This window comes from Sus scrofa, chromosome 2, assembly GCF_000003025.6.
Source record: "Sus scrofa isolate TJ Tabasco breed Duroc chromosome 2, Sscrofa11.1, whole genome shotgun sequence".
In the NCBI taxonomy this organism is placed as follows: domain Eukaryota; kingdom Metazoa; phylum Chordata; class Mammalia; order Artiodactyla; family Suidae; genus Sus; species Sus scrofa.
The window spans coordinates 150,542,552-150,561,228 of NC_010444.4; the positions used below are offsets into that span (position 1 = coordinate 150,542,552).

Genomic DNA, 18,677 nt, shown 5'->3' on the forward strand with positions numbered 1-18,677 from the left:
GGCCTCGGCGCGGAGACCCTGGCGGCGTGGGGGGCGGGGGCAGGAGGACGCTTACATGATTCAGATGCAGGCCCTGGGCTGGTCCCAGGCTGGCCTGAGAGCCAGGCGCACACAACCAACTCGGGGCTGCCCGCAAGCGCCGTAACCAGAGGTGGGCACAGAGCATCCCAAGCTGGGCAACAGGACCTTCCCAAGAGGCCTTGCGGGCGCTTGGCCGGCGACTTGGCGACCACGAAGGCAGTGCTCTGACCTCGTCTCGCCTCATAACGAGCCTCTGATCACCAGGGGCCACCATCCCCTCCGCTTGCGGCTGCGGAGTCCGAGACGCAGAGAAGCCAAGCAGCCTGCCCCAGCTACACAGCCTGGAAGAGCGGGCGAGCGAGCGCCACAGTGCAGACCCGGGCGTCTGACCCAAAGTCCTGACCTCACTACGACAGGGGAGCGGGCGAGGCCTCCCCAGCCCTGGCCTACCTGTAGCCCCAGGGTGACAGGCTCCTCTGGTTGGACAGCCAGAGCTGCAGGTTGACCTCACACTTCCTCTTGGCCAGTTCAGAGCTGTTCCTCAGCTGGGCCACCATGTCCCCAAGGTTCTTCTCGTATTCCTCCATGCGGGCAAACGGCTTTGCCCTGGACACCAGGTCCAGCGGCACCTGCTGAGGGCCAGGGGCCAGGGTCCCAGGCCGCCCTTGCCCCTTCCGCTTGCCTTTGGGGTTCCTGGGCTGGCCCAGCCCCAGGAAGACGGAGATGGTGAGAAGCAAGAGCTGCGGAAGAAGGCCACGGGTCAAAGGCGGGAACGCCAGGTCGCCCTCTGGGCAAAGACTTGGGGCTCATGGCGGGGGGAGCCTCTGGGGCGGCCACCCTCCCCTGCCATGCCTGGCCTGGTCCCACCAGCCCGCCAGACGCGCGTCCGGCACACGTATGCCCCACACTCCCTGCAAAGTCCCGCTGCTCCTCCTGCAGGTCTCACCACCCGTCCACCCGTCCACCAGCACCGCAGCCCCGCCCGCCTGGACGGCTCAACAGCCTCCCGCGTCTGCCCCAACCGGCTCTTCCCATCAACTCCCCACGCCCCGGCCGAGCACGGAGCTGTGGGCGGGTGTGCCAAGCCGCCTTCCTGGCCTGTCTGCCGCCGCCGAGCCCTCCCTCCTCACGGCCCTCCCAGCTCCTTGCATCTGTGCCTCGGCCTCCGGCTTCCTCTCACCCCCGCGCCCTGTGCTCCTCTCGCAGGGTCCCGCCTCTCGCCCCTCTGAGGCCTCCGGGACCACCTTGGGCTCTCCGCACGTCTTAGCAGGGTGGACGTGTGACTCGTTTATAGGTCTGCCCCCCACGGAGCACAGGCTCCGTGAGGGCCAGCCCTGTGTCCACTGCCGCACACTGTCCTGTCCCTGCGTTTCCACGGTTCTGGGCACTTAGGCATTCAGTAAACACCGGCTGAACAAGGGAACGCCTGTCGCCGTGGCTGCCCTTCTGAAGCTTCCGGCCCGGCAAGGAGAACGGGGTGAGCAAGACAACAAGCACCTAAGCCTCGCTGCGCGAGTGTGAGCCCGGGACCAGGCGCTGTGGTCTAAGAGGGGGCCGCTTGCCCAGCCTCGTGGCAGCGGGGGTCCTGCAGAGCCATCTGGGGAGGGGTCTGAAGGGCACGGGGGGAGGCAGATGTGGACAGACGAGCCCGGAACGCCAGTGCCGGGTGGGGCGGGTGGGAACCGTGTGTGTGCGTGGAAGTTTCGGCTGGTTGAGAACGTGGCTGAAAGGGAGCAGTGAGGCTGAAACGGGGCGGGAAGCAGGGGCTGTGAGACGAAGCTGGGAGACGGCAGGTCCGGGCCAGGGTCCCTGCGGCCTCCGTGACACCTGTACCCCTCCTCCACGCCCCAGCCCTCCGCCTGCCCTGCCCCGTGTCCACCCTCGCTGGCCGTCGTCCACCTCTTGCCCCTGGAACCAGAGCATAAAGAAAGCCTCTCACGCACACACAGCAGAGAACTCGGAGGCCCAGCAGAATGCAGACGCCTCAGGGGGCTAGGGGAAAGGGCCGCGATTTGGATGGGGGCCAGGGCTGGTCCCTCCCGGAGTCAAGCCAGGCTCCCCCACGGCTCACATAGCTCGTGCCCATCTACCCACCCCGGCGGCCTGGGCCCTTGGAAACAAGTTTCAGCAGAGCCCCTCTTGGCGCAACCACTTCTTGGCGCAAAATCTGTGACAGCCTCAAGTCGCTGAATTCTTCCTTTTTGGTCCTTGATTCTGGGGTAGAAAAATGTCCCCTAACAACAGGCTCTCTTGTCTGAGCTGCTCACACGGCGTTCTTAACCCTGGCTCTCCACTCCTCCAAGGACAGAATCAAAGCCTCCTTCCCGTTACAGAAGAGAAGGACAAAAAGACAAAAAAAAAAAAAAGAGAGAGAGAAGGACAAACGGGACTTGCCCAAGGTCCCACAGCGCGGACCTCGGGACCGGGAGACTCTGTGGAAAAAGCCTGATAACTGTTTGCCAGGAAGGCCCCGCAGCCGTGGCCTGAAAGGGCTCCAGTGTGGCGGGGGCTGAGCCTGCTCAGGGCCGGAGCTCCTGCCCTGGCTGCAGGCTCTGCGACCAGCCTGTTTCCTCCTCGCCCTCAGGGACCGGACAGAGGAAAGCTCGCCTCTGCAGATTCCAAGCCAAACAGAGGCTGCCATGAATCCGTAGGAAAGAAACAACGAAACCCTCGAGCCCTAAAAGCAGCGGGGGTGGGGCGGGGATCGCCACGTACCAGGTGGTGCAGCCAGTCCATCCCGTGAGCCCGGCGACCGGCCCGCAGCTGCCGCCCGCCCGGAGCCCAGATGCCGCCGCCCAGAGAGTGGCAGCAACAGGACGGAGCGAAGCAATTATAGCTCATCAGGGGGCTGCTGGGGGCGTGGGTGGGTGGGCTCATCATCGCCTGGGAGCCCTAGGGCCCCAGCTGGCTGGGCCTGGCGCAGTAGGCAGCGAGGGGCGTGGGGGCAGGCCAGGAGCTGGGCCGAGGTGCCCAGGGGCTGTTGACCGAGGGACAATGCCCTGTGTGTCTGGCGGGGCTCTGGCGGGTGGCACCTCCGCCTGTGGCCTGCGGCCGGCCGCCCAGCCAGCACCCACAGGGCCGGTGAAGACAATCCGCTTCGTTGGTCTGGGGACAGCAAGGGGGCAAGGGCGGAGGAGGCACAGGCTGTCCGTTGGTCGGGAGAGCAAATGTTCTCGAAGGGTGCTGGCCCCAGCCCCCAGGGAGGCGGCCGCAGGCACCCTGGCCTCAGCCAGCCTCAGGGGAGCGCGGGGCCCTGGGTGCCCAGAGTCCCACCCCTTAGATCTCAGGCAGGAAACTGAGGCCAGAACAAAGAAGGAACCTATCCAGGGTGGCACAGCAGCGAGAGGCGACAGAGCTAGGGCTCATTCCTGGGCCCCGCGCAGGGCTTCAACCACCACCCCACTCTGTTTGTCTTGGCCCGTTGTCTGCACGGCTCTGGCCTGCCATGAACACGCTCCTGCATCCGAGAGCTCCGGCACAGGCCAAGCCACGGTCTGCGAAGGCCTCCGGCTGGTTGTCCTGGCCCCCGGGCGCAGCACGGCCCCTCGTGCAAAGGGGCTCGCCGGGGCCTGCCCCGCGTGGCTGCTTGTGGCGTCCTGTCTCTCTCGGCCTCAGTGTCTCTCTCTGTAAAATGGGGGCTGTGCCCAGGGATGGACAGTGTGACAGTGAGCCTGCCCCCGTCCCCTCTGAAATCTGAGTCTCAGCCCCTCCATCTTTGGAACAAGGACGTGACAGTATCTGGGGGCTGTTACAAGGACAGAGCGAAATCCCCCAGGCGAAACAGCTGGCCCAGTGCCTGGCACATAGTATATGCTCAATAAACACAGCAGGTAATTATGGAAATTATTAGAAAATAATGACATAATGCTTATTCTAAACATTAGCTGTTCCATTTCACGTGAGAGCAAGCACGGTTCCCGCTGCTCAGCCAACTCTCCTTTGCCCCCCTCGGCCCGCTCTCCTGGCGACACGGCCCTGGGCTTCCCAGGGCCTGGCTCCAAGTCTGTGAGCTCCGGTGACCCCCGGGTCTACGCGTCCTGGAACCCTGCCCTGAACAGACTGGCCCTGCTGGGCTGGGTCTCTCCCCGCAAGGGAACAGCCCGGCCGAAAGTGAGCGAGTCCCGGGGGCGGGGGACGACACCACGAGCGGGCATCCAGACGGCACCCTCCTGCTCGCGGCCGCGCTTGGCCATTTACAGGAATCGCCGGGGGAAGCGCTCAGGGTGCGAGGCGCTCCGGAACGTCCCAAGATTAATCTCCCCAGGGCAGGTTTCCACAGCGTGACCGAGAGGCTGGCTGAGGCTCGAGCTCACAAGAGACCCCACCATATTTGGTCAAATACTAGACAGGCTCTATTCCATCGCTGCAAACGCTCAAGGGAGGGGGACTCCGAAAATACCTCCTCAAGCGGCAAGGGCCCCACTCCCACCCCGGGCTGTCCCGGCCCTGCACTCGCGCGGGAGGGGCTGGGGCTGGGGCACCCTGGCGGCAGTGCGGGCGGCCTCCTTGCTGCCCCTCCACTCCTGCTGGTGGTGGGGGCCGACAGACCTGCAGCGGAGCCCCCCCACCGCATCCACAGAAAGGCGGGGAAATTAAAAGCAGACGGGGCTCCAACTGGATTCTCAGGACCTGAAACCACGACACTCTCCTCATCTGCGCCGCCTGCAGCTTCTGTGCGTTTGTTACCCGAGTCCAAGGCCCTGGCCCTGGAGCTGTGAAAGAGAAGGCCCAGGGACCTGTACCCTGACAAGGCCCCGACCGGGGCCCCGGGGCTCCCCGCCCTTCCCCGTTCTACCCCGAGGAAACCAAGGCCGGGCAGGCCCTCCGAGCCGGTGCGGAGCTGGCTGAGGCTGCTCTGAGCAGTTCAGTCTTCCAGTTCTTACTCTTCTTCCCCAAACCTTATACGCACAGCCCTGGGCCAGGCTGGGCCCCTTGCCTGGTCAGGAGAGAACCAGGAGCTGGGCCAGACCCTCCTAATGGGGGGGGGGGGTCTGTGGGTACCCAGGTACCCAGGCAGGGGCTGTGGAGACTCAAGGACGGACCCAGGGACATCCCTGAGTTTCCATCCTGGGACCAAGAAGGAGGCCCCCTTCTCCCAGCCCTGGTTTCCAGAAACCCCTGAGAGGTCATGTGCCCTCAAGGCTATCCTAAGTGGGAACCCTGGCCAACCAGCAAACGGCCGGTCAGAGGCAGGCCTGAGGGAGGCGTGGGAACCTGGGCTTCGGGGGCTCCTGCCCCACAGCAGAGCTTTTCCCACGGAAGGCGGTCAGACAGGCGAAGGAGGGACGGGTGGACGGGCTGGAGAGACAGGAGCAGGGAGTGGTCGTGCTCCGAGCCAACAGACCCCTCGGCCGCCGCCCAGCTAGGAGCAGTTCTGTGCTCACCGCCAGGTGGCACCACCAGAAAGCCAGATGTCCCCGAGGGGCGGGCAAACCCTGGCAGCACTTCCCGGCGCACCACCCCTTTTCCCTGGAACGGGACCCAGGAGAGCACGTAAAGTTCCCATGCTCGCTCCTGGCTGCCCGAGCGACCCGACTGCTGCTGAGGGCCAGGGCCTGGGACACCATCCACGTCAGAGCAAGAAGGACACAGCTGGCCGGAAGCGAGGGCAGGGCTGGGCTGGGGCGAGCGCCTCCCTTCAGCTGGAGCACCAAGCTCATGCCCGGCCCGGTAGGTACCACCAGACACCAGGCTTTTCAGGAAGCAACAATGAGCAATAAGGGGCTGCCTAACTGTGCTCACTGACCAGCAGGCACTGTGCCGAGTCCCTCCCACGCCATTTTATTAAATCCCCCCACCGCCTGCACGAGGTCCTAGAGGTACCTCTACGGACGGGGCAGCTGAGGCTCAGAGAGCCCACAGCCGCAGGAGATCCGGTTCCTGCACACACGGTTCCCTGCGGTGTGGGAACAGAGGGGAGGGCCCACCTGGGCAGCTGGGCCTCGAGGAGGGGCTAAGCCTCACCCTCACCCTGACAAGGTCAAAGCAGACCCTGCCCGGGAGGCGGGGGGGTGCGTCGCGAAGCCCAAGCCCCACCTAGAGTCCTCAAGGGGACCTGAGCACTCCAGGGCGTGCGCATGGTGCCCAGCAAGGTGCCTGGCACAGAGCAGGCACCCACCAAACACCTGACACACTGACTCAGAGCGGCTCTATGCACGTGATGCACGGCGCTAATGCTGGACCGAGAATGGGAGCCCCAGGCAGTGGGGACGCACAGCCCGGGAGGTTAGAGTTCACACGCCAGAGGCTGACAGACCTGGTTTTCATCCTGCCCCTGTCAGTTCTGAGCTGTGTGACCTTGGGGAAGTTACCTGACTTCTCTGAGCCTTAGTTTCTTCTGCAGAGCGGAAAAGATAGGATCTTGGCTCTCCGGGGATGGCTGTGGGGACCAGAGGAGAAAATGCTGAAGCACTTGGCAGAACACCTGACCAAAGTAAGCGCTCAGTCAGTGGTGGCTGCAATTGTCACTGTAACTGCTAAAACAGGTTTGGAGTTGGGGCTTCAAAAGGCTGCTCCCGGAGGGTTCCTTGGCAGGAACGGCATGGCGAGGCGGGGACAAGGACAGAACCTGCACAAGAAGGCAGAGGTCCCCATCCCCGGGGGCCACCGTGGAGCCTTGGCCGGGCCCGGGAGCCCTGCGGGATGCGGTGCAGAGATGTGCCCACGTGGGCCCGTGAGGCCGGGGAGGGCAGGAGACCAGCAGACGCCTGCCGCGCGATGCAGGGCGTCAGGCCGGGAGGGAGCATCTTCCCCGGACGCCTTGGCTCTCCCGCCCGGCTGCCCACCCCGCCCCCACCCTCTCGGGGCAGGAGTCCTGCTCCCAGGCCCATATTTGCACAAATGCCTCCCTCACTGCTCACTCCAGAGCCCCAGCCAAGAGGCACTATTTTAAGCTCCCTGGACTGGAACACTGGTGGTGGGAACAGACCCATCCAGAAAGCTCCCAGTTCTCAAAAAAGGGCAAAGGCCTGGGTGGACAGGGCGGGCACATCCACAGGACCTTCGGCCCAGGCCAGGCGCCAAGGCCTCCTCCCCTGGGGGGGGCGGGGGGCAGTCAAAGAACGCGAGGCGGGTGGCGGTGGGGGTGGGCTTGCACTCCGGGAAGGGGGGCCAAGGCCCCCCTCCCACCCCACCTTCAGGCTTGAGGACCCCAAGCTGGTGTTTGGGGCTGCAGACAGATGCTGGGGACTATCTTGCGGGGCCCCTGCCAGTGCGGGAGCCCCGTCTAAAGCGTCCTGGCGGGGCCCTCCAGTGCAGGCAGATGGTGCCTCGCTAAGGATGCACATCCCACTTTTTAAAGCTTCTTTGCTGTTGTTGAAAATAATAAATCTTTTCTCTTTCATGATACGACAGCCCCCTCCCCATCACGCAGCAGGGTGCAGCGGGAGAGTGCAGACCTCAGAGACGGTGGCTGGACACTTGTCCAGCCTGCCCCTTCTTATGTGGCCTCATCCATTTTTCCAAACCTCAGTGAGCCACAGTTTCCTCACCTGATTGTTAAACGGCCTTATCATTAAAATTCTGATCTGCCTGGCACACAATTGGTACTTAAGATGTGGTTGACATGGGTTGTTTTTACTGTGATCTGGTTGGCTTACGTGTGCCTGGTTTTTTTGTTTGTTTTTTGTTTTTTTAGGGCTACACCCTCGGCACAGGGAGGTTCCCAGGCCAGGAGTCCAATCGGAGCTGTGGCCGCCGGCCTACACCACAGCTGCAGCAACGCCAGATCCGAGCCGCGTCTGCGACCTACACCACAGGTCATGGCAATGCCGGATCCTTAACCTACTGAGATCCAGGGATCAAACCTGCGTCCTGGTGGATGCCAGTCAGATTCGTTTCCGCTGCACCAGGACGGGAGCTCCGTGTCTATTGTTTGTTGGACGGAGTTTCTGTGGTGTGAGTGCAATGTTGGCTTTTGGTAAAGAACCAGTATCGACTAATACTTAAAAGCACAGACTTTGAACTAAAGTGACTGGACCCCGGCCTCTCCACGAAACAGCTGGGTTGCCCTGGGCGAGGGCCCTACCTTCTCTGAGCCCGTGTGTCCTCCTCCAGAGGAGGGGGATTTAACGGGATAACGCCCGTAAAGTACCGCGCACAGTGTGGGCTCAGCGAATGACGCTATTATTTTGGTGCAGACGTTATTGTGGCTGTGCTCAATCAGGTGCACTGAACAATTCTAGAACTCATCTTTTCTAGAACTTTCCAGCTGCCAGATAATAGAACTGACTGCCCTGGGGAAAAGAGAGTTCCCCCTTAGCTGAGGTGGTTTAGGAGGAACCAGGGGACCAGTTGTGAGGGAGATTCGAGAAGGGGGCAGAGCTGGGCTTCTGGAGCTATGACAGTTCCCTTCTGGCCGTGACAGGTGGACTCTGAGTCCCAGGCCTCAGGCCCCCAGGTGGGGCTGCCCCTCCCGCCTCTACTTGCCCAGACCGCGACAGGAAGGAGCCCGGGGCCTCCAGGGCTGCGGCATAAACAGCCTGTCCCGGAGCAGATGGAGGCGCCGGGCCCCCTGCCCAGCAGCACATCCTCCCCTCAGTGCAGGGATGTTTAGGCTCTGGTCAGAGTTTACAGGACGTCTGGACTTACAAGACCCAGAGTTCTGACCGCTCCCCGCCCCGCTGTCAGCCCCCACCTCTTGCTGGCCCCGCATCAGTTTTGGTGGGAAGCCCCATCCGCCAGCGGAAGCCAGAACAGGGTCCAACAGGAGAAATGTTCCCGTCAGATTCCCAGGGCCCAGACCGGTGCAGGGAGCAGCGTGTGCTGCGGGGGCGGGGGGGGGGGGGCTCGGAGGGGGAAGCAGGGGAGGGGCCACCCTCCCTCTGTGGCTTGGGTTCAAAGGCCACCCCCGCCAACACAGCAACCAACCCATGGTGCTTACCAGCCTCTGGACGTGGTGGCTGCTGCTGTGGGCTCAGACGGTGCTGCAGTCACTGTACTGGCTCGGTGTGTGGCTGTGTGGCCGTGAATTTGTGCTTGGAGTCTTGCGTGTGCATGTTCTGTTATTGCTCCGAAGAGTCACTGGGCGGAAGCTTCTCGCAAGCAGCAAACATGCCTTATTCACACGTGCCTCTCAGCACCTGGCTCAGGAGCCAGGGACCCACTGTACCAGGACAGGACCTGCTAAGAGACCAGCGAAACTGAGGCTACGCACTACCCACCGCTGGGGGGCCTGGCAGCAGCCCGACCTGACTGCCAGAGCCAGGGCACCAGCCCCCACCCCACCTCCCCCACCAGAAAACCGCCTCGGGAACCGGCAGGCTCTTAGGGCTGCAGGGAACCCCAGCCCAAGCCTCCTGCCGAGGCTGCTCTCTGGCCTGAACCTGCTGGGAGCCAACGCCGAGCTGCTGCCCCAGGTGGCAGTTTAAAGCCTTGTCTGGGAGGCTCCGTAATTTCCAGGAGCCGTGACCTTCAGTACAGGCAAGGAAGACCCTTCAAAGTTCTCGAGAAGGGTTTACTCCCTTCATTTAACAAATGGACCCTGAGCACCTACGACGTGCCAGGCCCTGGGCACACAGCAGTGGACGGCCAGACCTGTTCCTGAGCTCACGGTCTTATGCAGGACGGACGGAGTACCAACATCACCGCTGGAGGACCCGCCTGGGGCCTGGGGCTCTGCTGGGCCCCTCCTCTCGGTCCCCGGTACTCCTGCACCCAGGGGAACGCCGCATCTCCTGGGAAGCCCGCGACCTCCGTCCTCGGGACACGGGCTGGAAGGTACAACGTCTCCAGAACGTGAAATCTTGCCAAATTTCCATCGGGAGGTCAGTTCTCATAAATACAGTATCTGTGGGGAAGGAGGGAGAAGCGGCTGACGTGGAATCCCACCGTTTGCAAACAACGTCTGTTCCCAGGAAAGATGTGTCCGTCGCTGTCCTACTCTTAGAAGACAGCGTCAGGCTTCTGGGCCTGGGAGACAGAGGCGGCCGGGCCCGAGGACCCCGGCGGGGGCGGGGAGTAACCACCACTGGGAACAGGGTACCCTCCTGCCTCTACACACATTCGCGTCCCTGGCTTTGCTCCTGGCACCAAGCCCACGTGAGCAAGACTCTTACAAAAGAGGAAAGTGAGGGCGCTCCCGTGGTGGCGCAGTGGTTAACAAATCCGACTAGGAACCATGAGGTTGCAGGTTCGATCCCTGGCCTTGCTCAGTGGCTTAAGGTTCCGGCGTTGCCGTGAGCTGTGGTGTAGGTTCCAGACACAGCTCAGATCCCACATTGCTGTGGCTCTGGCATAGGCCAGTGGCTACAGCTCTGATTTGACCCCTAGCCTGGGAACCTCCATATGCCACAGGAGCGGCTCAAGAGAAGGCAAAAAGATTAAAAAAAAACAACAAAACAAAACAAAAAAAAAAACCAAGAGGAAAGTGAGGCTCATACAGTGAGGGAGGCTGGGCCCTGCGGCCCCCTCTGACCACCCCCACCCCCACCCTCGCCCCCGGAAGGGAGCGTGCAAGGGTTAGAGCCATTAGGCTGGTCACGCAGAGCAGCGAAAGCCGCCCCAATCGCGTCGTCATTTTTTTTTCTCTCTTTAGGGCCACATGTGCCGCACACGGAGCTTCCCAGCCTCAGGGCCGCATCAGCGCTACAGCTGCGGGCCCACACCACAGCCACACCAGAGGGAACCGAGTCCGGCCAGAGGGCTCAGGGCCCGAGGGTTACGATCTGAGTCAGCCCTGGAGCGGGCTCACGGGCGCGCTGGGAAACAGCGGGGCTGTCGGGCTCTCCGGTCAAGCGATCGCACAGCTCTGGCCCCGATTTCTCCGCTTCCACCCTGAGAGGCCTGGGCGTTCCGGCCACAGAGCCAGCTCTGACCTGCCATTCCAGAGTCGCCTACAAGTCTTGGGGTTTTTTAGGCCATTTCTTAGCATCACAGGCCCCGCGGACCTTACGGGCCATTTTGCTGGGGTCTCAGTGATGCTCTCACTGGAGGCTCAAGTTGCCTCTTAGTCTCTCCTCGTCTGAAGCGCCTGCTTCCCGGCTCCTTCCACCCGCTGATGACAACTTGGGTCTTGAGCATCCGAAGAACAAAGCTGCGCCTTCTGCCCTGAGACAAGCGGCATCGGTCAGGACGGGCCAGGTGGTGCTGCAGTAAGAAACGGGCCCAGCAGAGCGGCCTTTCTCGCCTACACCACGAGTCCCGCGCGGGCTACGTGGCTGCGCTCTGCCGTCAGAACCACGCGGCCACACGGAGTGCTGGGAGCGGCACGATGATACCTGCCTCCGGAGGCGTGAAAGCAGGATCAGAGGCTTGCCGGCAGTGGAGGCAGCCACGGGCTCTGGAGTCTTGGCTACAACCACGTATTTCCTTCAGGCAAATTCGTCTCTTTAGACGTCAGCTTACCTGTCAGGTGAGGCTGATGACAAGCACCCGCTCCGCAGGTCTGCTGTGAGGTCGACCGAGGGGCCAGAGTCGGGCTCACAGAAAGAGCTCCACAGGTGCCGGGTTTTGAATGGCGTGAGCAGAGTGCTGTCCTCCCCGCGGGGCTGCCACCTCCCGACGGGACACGGGCAGCCTTCTTGCTCGTGAGCCGCAACTGAAATTCCTTCGCAGAGCTTGTTTCCTGCAAGTCACTGTCACATGACCGTTTACGCATCTTCTCTCCTGAGAGAGGACTGCAAGGGTTCAAGCGCTGAGGCACCAAGAGACGGATCCATGGTCCTGGCAGCTCCAGCCCCGATGTGTCCCGTTCGAGGCCTATCACCAAGTTCTTCCGAGAAGCCCCGAGAAGGGAGGTCAGCTCTGGAGCGGACTCCTTGCTGGACATAAACCCCGTCGTAGAGGGACACACACCAAACTGCCGGACATTGAAGTCAGAAGCGACTCTTAGAACAAGCAAGTCTCATCACGGCTTCTCTCTCACACGTGGGGAAACAAGTCCAGAGAGGGAGGGGCACTGACACAACGTCACACAGCAATCCGCGTCAGAGCAGGGGCCAGAACCCGCTTCCTTCAACCCCAGGCTCTGCGCACCGCGGAAGGGGACGGGCTTCTCCACCCCTGGGACAGGGCGAGGAGGGGCAGCTCTCTCGGAACGAGGGCTTGTCCTCATTTCACAGAGTTGTGCTCCGGCGGAGTTGTAAAGCGAACAACTTTATAAACATTACCTTATTAAGGCTTCTTGGAAACCCAAAGTCACAGCTCCTCTGGGTCATGGGACATGCACTGAGCATCCAGTGAACAAACAAAGGGGAACGTTCCATTTTTCACTTCGTTTAGAAAACCTGCCTTCTAATTATAGGATGTGTTTAACAGTCCCGGCCGGTTTACGAAGACCTGGAGTCGGTCTGCCGTCCTGAGGGCTGCTGAGGTCTGTCCGCCGGGGAGACGGGGCGGGGGGGAGTGGGGCGGCGGGGGGGTCTCGGCGGCCCAGGGGAGAGATGGACGAGCAAAGTCAGCTTGGGCAGAGGCCACGGGTGGGGGTGCGGCTATTAAAGGAGGTCCCCCACATCCCAGCAACCAGAGTTGCCCCCAAATGGAAACAGTCTCCAGTAACTCCCTCGGTCACCATAACCCTTCCACACATGGGAAGGAAGCATGAATTTGCTCTAAGGCAGGTGGGTGAACCAAGAGCACACGCCTCTCGGGTTTTATGACAAAAGGAGCCCCTGCAAACAGCCCCCCTCCCTGGGGAAAAGGGAGCGGCAGCGGGCTAAATCTCCACGGGGACGTCACTAAATTTTAAATTTATTTTTTAGGGCCACGCCTGCGGCATGTGGAAGTTCCCAGGCTCGGGGTCAAATCGGAGCTGTAGCCACTGGCCTACACCACAGCCACAGCCACCCCAGATCCCAGCCGCTTCTGCAACCTACACTGCAGCTTGTGGCAATGCGGATCCTTATCTCACTGAGTGAGGACAGGGGTTGAACCTGCATATCCTCATGGATATTAGTCAGGTTCTTAACCCACTGTGCCACAACAGAACTCCTTTGAGTTATTTTTAAAAAGACATCTTTTATAAACTCGGTAGAGTATGATACTACTACTATAGCCCATTAACACAAAAAACAGAAATTAGAAAAAATAGAGGCAGAAATAACAACTGTGTGTAACGACAGTATAGCTTATTACTAAGCCCCTTGAGCTAAGCTCACTACCTCAGTGCAAATCAGGAAAAAATCAAAACCAGAAAACTTCGGTGAAATAAGCCAACATCAGCCAGGTCCCCACTTTCCAACGGCGCATCTTCACACACACGTGTACCACGTGCCACCTGCACGCGTCACAGGGCGCTGGTCCCCGCACGGCTCACGTGCGATCACCACGGCCCAGCTGGTCCTGGGACTCCGACGCTCCAGGCCCGCATGCAGGTGACAGGAGGTTCGACCTGCCGTGTGGCCGCCCCCTCCGGGTCCTTGCCCCTCCAGGAGTTCCCGCTGTGGCTCAGCAGTAATGAACCCGACCAGGGTCCATGGGGATTCGGGATCGATTCCTGGCCTTGCTCCGTGTTAAGGATCTGGCGTTGCCAGGAGCTGTGGTGTAGATGCAGCTGGAACCCATGTTGCGGTGGCTGTCTTGGAGACCAGCAGGTACAGCTCTGATTCGACCCTTGCCTGGGAAGTTCCATATGCTATGGGTGTGGCCCTAAAATAGAAAAAAAAAAAAAAAAAAAAAGGTTCTTAAGAATTTCCTTCCTCTTAGGCACCCGGGGGTCTGCCAGTCCTTACAGGTGGCTTGGGTTGGGGCAGCGTCCGGTCCCTGCTGGCGCCGAAGCAGCATGCTGACAATGACAGTGACAGAAAGACATGAATGTCCAAACAGAAGCTGGTCTCACTGAGTTGTACCCCAAGTTGTAGGCCAAGTTCACAACCCCCAAAGTGGCCACAGAGGTGCAGGCTAAGATTCTCCCTAGACCAGGGCAGGGCTCCAAGCCAAAGGCCCAGGGCCCTTCAACAAGAGCAAACCCATCCCGCTTCCCACCAGCACCTACAGGCCAGGGAGGCTCGGGAGTGCCGGGGCACCAGGCCGCAGCATCGCCTGCCCGACAGCCGCTCTCCCCTGGCGATCGGCTCACGGCTCCGCTCCAGCCCTCTCCCTGCCCTTCCCAGAACCCCTCCCCAGGCGGTTCACAGCACCCTGCTGTCCTGGCCCGTCCACACAGTGAGCTGAGCGAGCCTCCCGCTCCGCTCTGTGCTACAGCCGAACTCCCCTGCGCACAGACACACTCATCCCAGAGAAGGGACCTCTCAGCTGTTTTTCAGGAGCACTAAGTACATTCACAGGGTTGCTGCCTATCACCAGGATCCATTCCCAGAGCTGCTTCATCATCCCAAAAGGACGCCTAACCCCATTAAAGAGTACCTCCCCCGTCCGTGCCCCACGTGCTGGCAGCCACCACTGCGTCTGTCTCTACGAATCCGCCGATTCTAGATGCCTCGTATAAGTGGGCTCACATCGCTTTTGTCCTTTTGTGTTTGACTCATGGCACTTAGCGTCATGTTTTCCAATTTCAACCATGTTGCTGCATTACCAGAACTGCACTCCTTTTTAGGGCTGAGTAATACTCTGTTGCATGCACGCACTGCATTTTGTTTATCCAGCAGTCCACTGATGGACCCTTGGCTTGTGCTCACAACTGGGCCCTTGTGAATAATGCTGCCATGGGCATCAACGCACGAGTCTCTACCCAGGGGTTTTGGTGGCGGTGGTATTATTACTATTACCATGTAATGTGGCGTCTCACGGCAGTGTGGCAAATACATCGTTTTACTTAAATGGTATTATTCTATCTCCTTCTCTACCATGACCTTTAGTTAGTTAGTTATTTTTAAATACCATGGAAAGCATGCATCTGGCGGCACTGATTTTTATTTATTTATTTTTTTGTCATTTTAGAGCCTCACTTGCAGCATACGGAGGTTCCCAGGCTAGGGGTAGAATCCGAGCTGTACCCTCCGGCCTACGCCACAGCCACAGCCACACCATATCCAAGCCGTGACTGCGACCTACACCACAGCTCACGGCAACGCCGGATCCTTAACCCACTGAGTGAGGCCAAGGATCGAACCTGTACCCTCACGGATGCTCCTCAGATTCGCTGCCACCGAGCCACAACAGGAACGCCACCGTGACCTTTAAGTTCAATAATACACTCTAGACAGTGAACTATACAATGATATTTTTGGAGCTCTGGTGGCCTAGCAGTTAAGGATTCAGCACTGTCACTGCTGTGGCTCAGGTTCAATCCCCGGCCAGGGAAATTCCTCATGCCACGAGCGCAGCCAAAAAAAATTAAAAATAAATAAAATAAAATGCTATTTTTGAAGACCTGTGCTTCCTCACGATTACGAACCTCAGAGTCACAGTCCGTCAACGAAACCGAAGCTGCACCAGGGAAAGCGCACGGCATTGACTCTTCAGTCCTGCCCAACATGTAACTGCCCGAGGGACCACCCTGAGCTGGGCCTTCTCGGGTCAAGTTAGTACGAAGTCAGGCTGGGGCTCAGGGACAGGTTAGGGGTGAGGCTGCGGGCGTGACGTGAACTTCCTCGGTCCCCGGGGCTGGAGGGACTTGCCAGCTCAGTGACAACCTGACATCCTCTCGTGAAAAGCACTCGCGGCTTTACCGGTGCAGCTCGCGAGCCCACCTCGCCCCGGAGTAAACCCTGACTCGTCAAGCCCTTCTGGCGCAGGCCTAAACAGCATCTTCCCGAAGGCCCCACTGCCCCAGCTCGCCCTCTGCCTCTGTCGCCCGCAGCAGTGGAGGCAGCTCTGCCAGGCCCCTCGCCCGCCCCTGGGGAGTCCCTGCCCCTGACACCCCACACCTCTAAGGACACAGACTTCAGCAAACACACTCCCGCACCTGGCCCCTAACAAGAGGCTCCCCCCACCTCCCAAGACGCCTCACTCATCCCTGTGAAGCCAGGAGCTCACGGACCCGCCTTCTCTGGGAGTGGAGGCATTTCGAGGCTGCCCTGCCAGTCTGGAAAGAAAGGCCACGTCACACAATGGTTCGCAGGCATAAAGCACTCGTAACTCCCAAGGGATGGCCTGGGAGGGAAGAGAGATGGCTTCAAAAATGTTTGCCATGTCATGGCGCAGTGGTTAACGAATCCCACTCGGAACCGTGAGGTTGCGGGTTCGGTCCCTGGCCCTGCTCAGTGGGTTAAGGATCCGGCGTTGCCATAAGCTGTGGTGTAGGTTGCAGACATGGCTCAGATCCCAAGGTGCTGTGGCTGTGGTGTAGGCCAGTGGCTACAGCTCCGATTAGACCCCTAGCCTGGGAACCTCCATATGCCATGGGAGCGGCCCCAGAAAAAGACAAAAAGACACACACACACACACACACACACAAATGTTGGAGACAGATTTACGGAGACTGAGTCACAAACGGCTGCCGTTCCATTAGGCTGTCAGGACCCCTCTTCTCCAGGACCCGTCTCCGGGCAGCTTGGATTCTGATCGCTGTCATGGACTTTCCGACAGGACCTCACGGAGGAGGCCGGCGCACGCCCACGGCTCCTGGGCGTCGAAATGGTGGATCCCTCCAGAAGCCACACTCGCCTTCTTCTGTTTTTGTCTTGATGAAAAATCTCTGATGCTGGAGTTCCCGCTGTGGCGCGACAGGATGGGCGGCATCTCTGCAGCACCAGGACGCAGGTTCGATCCCTGGCCCTGCACAACGGGTTAAAAGGAAGCGGCGTTGCCACAGCTGCAGCGCAGGCCACAACTGCAGCTCAGATCTCATCCCTGGCTCAGGACCCCACGTGCCACGGGGCGGCCAAAAGAAAAACCCCTGATCCTACACTAGCAGAAGTAACAGAAGCACAACTGAAGTGTCACAGTCTCCAAAGTGGACTCTCCATAATGTTGATGGTTCGGCTGGGCTGGCTTTATCATCACCCTGGATCTGCTGGCGGTGCTTTGGGGGGTCAAACTGGAACAGCCAGCAGGGATGGGAGCAGGGGTTACAAGCCTCCCGGCCCACGATTTTACAGCCGAGGGCCTTGTAAGGAAGGCATCCAGCTTCTTGGTTCTGGCGGGACAGGAGTGACATGAACGCTGCACCTGCTGTGTGGCAGGTGTGGCGTCATAACCCTTAAAACATCTGGCACGCATTGAGCCCTTGCTCTGAACCGCGGCTTGGGGCTCCCCTCTTCCCAAGCCGGGTCTCGTTCCGTCCTCACAGCAAAAGCCTGGGAGACGCAGCTGCTTCTGGCCCCGTTTTACAGAAGAGGAAAGTGAGGCTGGCGGTAGTTAAACCTCATCCCCCCACCCCGCCGAGGGAGGCAGCGCAGGCAGTGCCCACCCACCCCAGGACTGCAGGGGCCACCCCACCTGACCTTCAGAGCAACAGCGAAAGGCGGGGCCCTCTTGTCCCCATCTCAGGAGGAGGAAAGGGAGCTCAGAGCCGCCGCTGAGGAGCCGCGCAGACTCACAGCTAGAAGTGGGCAGAGGCGGGAACAAACATCCAGGCCTCGGGCATCAAGAACCCTTTCCTCGGAAGGGACGAGGTGGAGGCGAGGGTTCTCCTGCTGGACGGGAGGGGAGCCTCTTAAGGTCCAGCAGCCACAGCCCTGGGCCCCCCGCCACCCCACACAGGATGGGGGTCCTGCCTCAAGGGAGGGGACAGCTGTCCCATGTGGGCAGGGGGCCAGGGGGCTGCGAATGAGAATGTGAACAAGGGCGGCTGGGGCCCAGCCAGCCCGGCCGCGGACGGCAGGCTGTGAGCGACAAGACCACGGGAGGAGCCCACCACGGGCCCAAGGGCAGCCGTGCTATGCCAGTGGTGGCCCCTCCACGGCATCTTTCTGGCTGTTCCTCGTGGACACTGCAGGAGGCCTGGGGACCCAGGCCTCCCCAGGGACTCCCGCTCTCCTGGAAGGGCTAGATGCCAAGCACCCAAATCAGCGGGTGGGAAAAAATGGGCACAGTCCTGGGGGGCACGCAGCAGGGGCAGCGTAGAGCGAAAGGCACTGGCAGGCAAGGCCTCCAGAGGTGGACTCTGCGCCAAAGCGGAAGGAGCCCGCTCAGGCCTGCACTGCGGGAGAGGGCGCCCCTGCCCCAAGGCCTGCGCCGCTAAGGACACCCCGGGGCGCCAACCTGACCGAGCTGATGAGAAAGGCTGAGGGGGGCACGCCCCAGGACCAGGGCCTCTGGGCAAAGCGAGCCCCCGGGCCCGTCCCTGGACTCCCTCTGCAGCCTCCAGAGCGAGCAGGGCAGAGCCACGTCCCGGCCTCGGGAGCCCGGCTCTCTGGAGGGGACTGACCTCCTCCCGGTCCCTGTCCCGGCCCTCTCACCACCCTCCGACCCCGGGACCAGGACGGGCAGCTTCCCAGAAAAGCTCAGCGCTCCCACTCCAGTCCCGGGCCCCCCCAGGGCTCGCTCGCGCCCAGGGCGCCTGCTGTGCTCAGGCGGCTGGCGGGCCCCGGCCCCCTTCCTCCCCGGCCTCCTCCTCGTCCTCGTCCCCGTCCTGCCCTCCCTGCCTCCCGCGCGCCCAGCCCCCCTGCTCCCGCTTAATGACTTCCACATGGGCCTCTGGCAGCCGAGCCAAGCCTCCCAGCATTGTCTGAAATCTCCAAATTTAGAAGAAATATGAAAATTGTCAACCACTCCTTCCTTAGGGGGTAAAAGCAACATTCGGCACCGGGGCAGGTCAAGGCGAGGCGGTCACGTGGCCACCGCCTGGGCCAATGGGGGCCCCGGGAGCACCGGGC

The 18,677-nt window shown here is 61.0% G+C and overlaps 1 protein-coding gene across 19 annotated transcripts in view; it reads right to left on the reverse strand.

Annotated features, from left to right (window-relative positions):
• Window positions 1-18,677, reverse strand: part of IL17B (interleukin 17B) — a 70,030-nt gene that overhangs the window by 28,941 nt on the left and 22,412 nt on the right. For 8 of the 19 annotated variants that reach the window (XR_002342005.1, XR_002342002.1, XR_002341999.1 and 5 more), the window contains 3 exons: window positions 8,903-9,808; window positions 6,333-6,400; window positions 472-5,319 (listed from right to left, as the gene is read on the reverse strand). Coding sequence is in view for 1 of the 19 variants with exons in the window: in XM_021085004.1 (XP_020940663.1) it covers window positions 472-761; window positions 2,737-2,901 (455 nt within the window). In the remaining 18 variants the exon portion in view is untranslated. Of the gene's footprint in view, window positions 1-471; window positions 5,320-6,332; window positions 6,401-8,902; window positions 9,809-11,364; window positions 12,512-18,677 lie in introns of those variants that run through there. The other 11 variants (XR_002342007.1, XR_002342003.1, XR_002342006.1 and 8 more) reach the window with 11 other exon arrangements.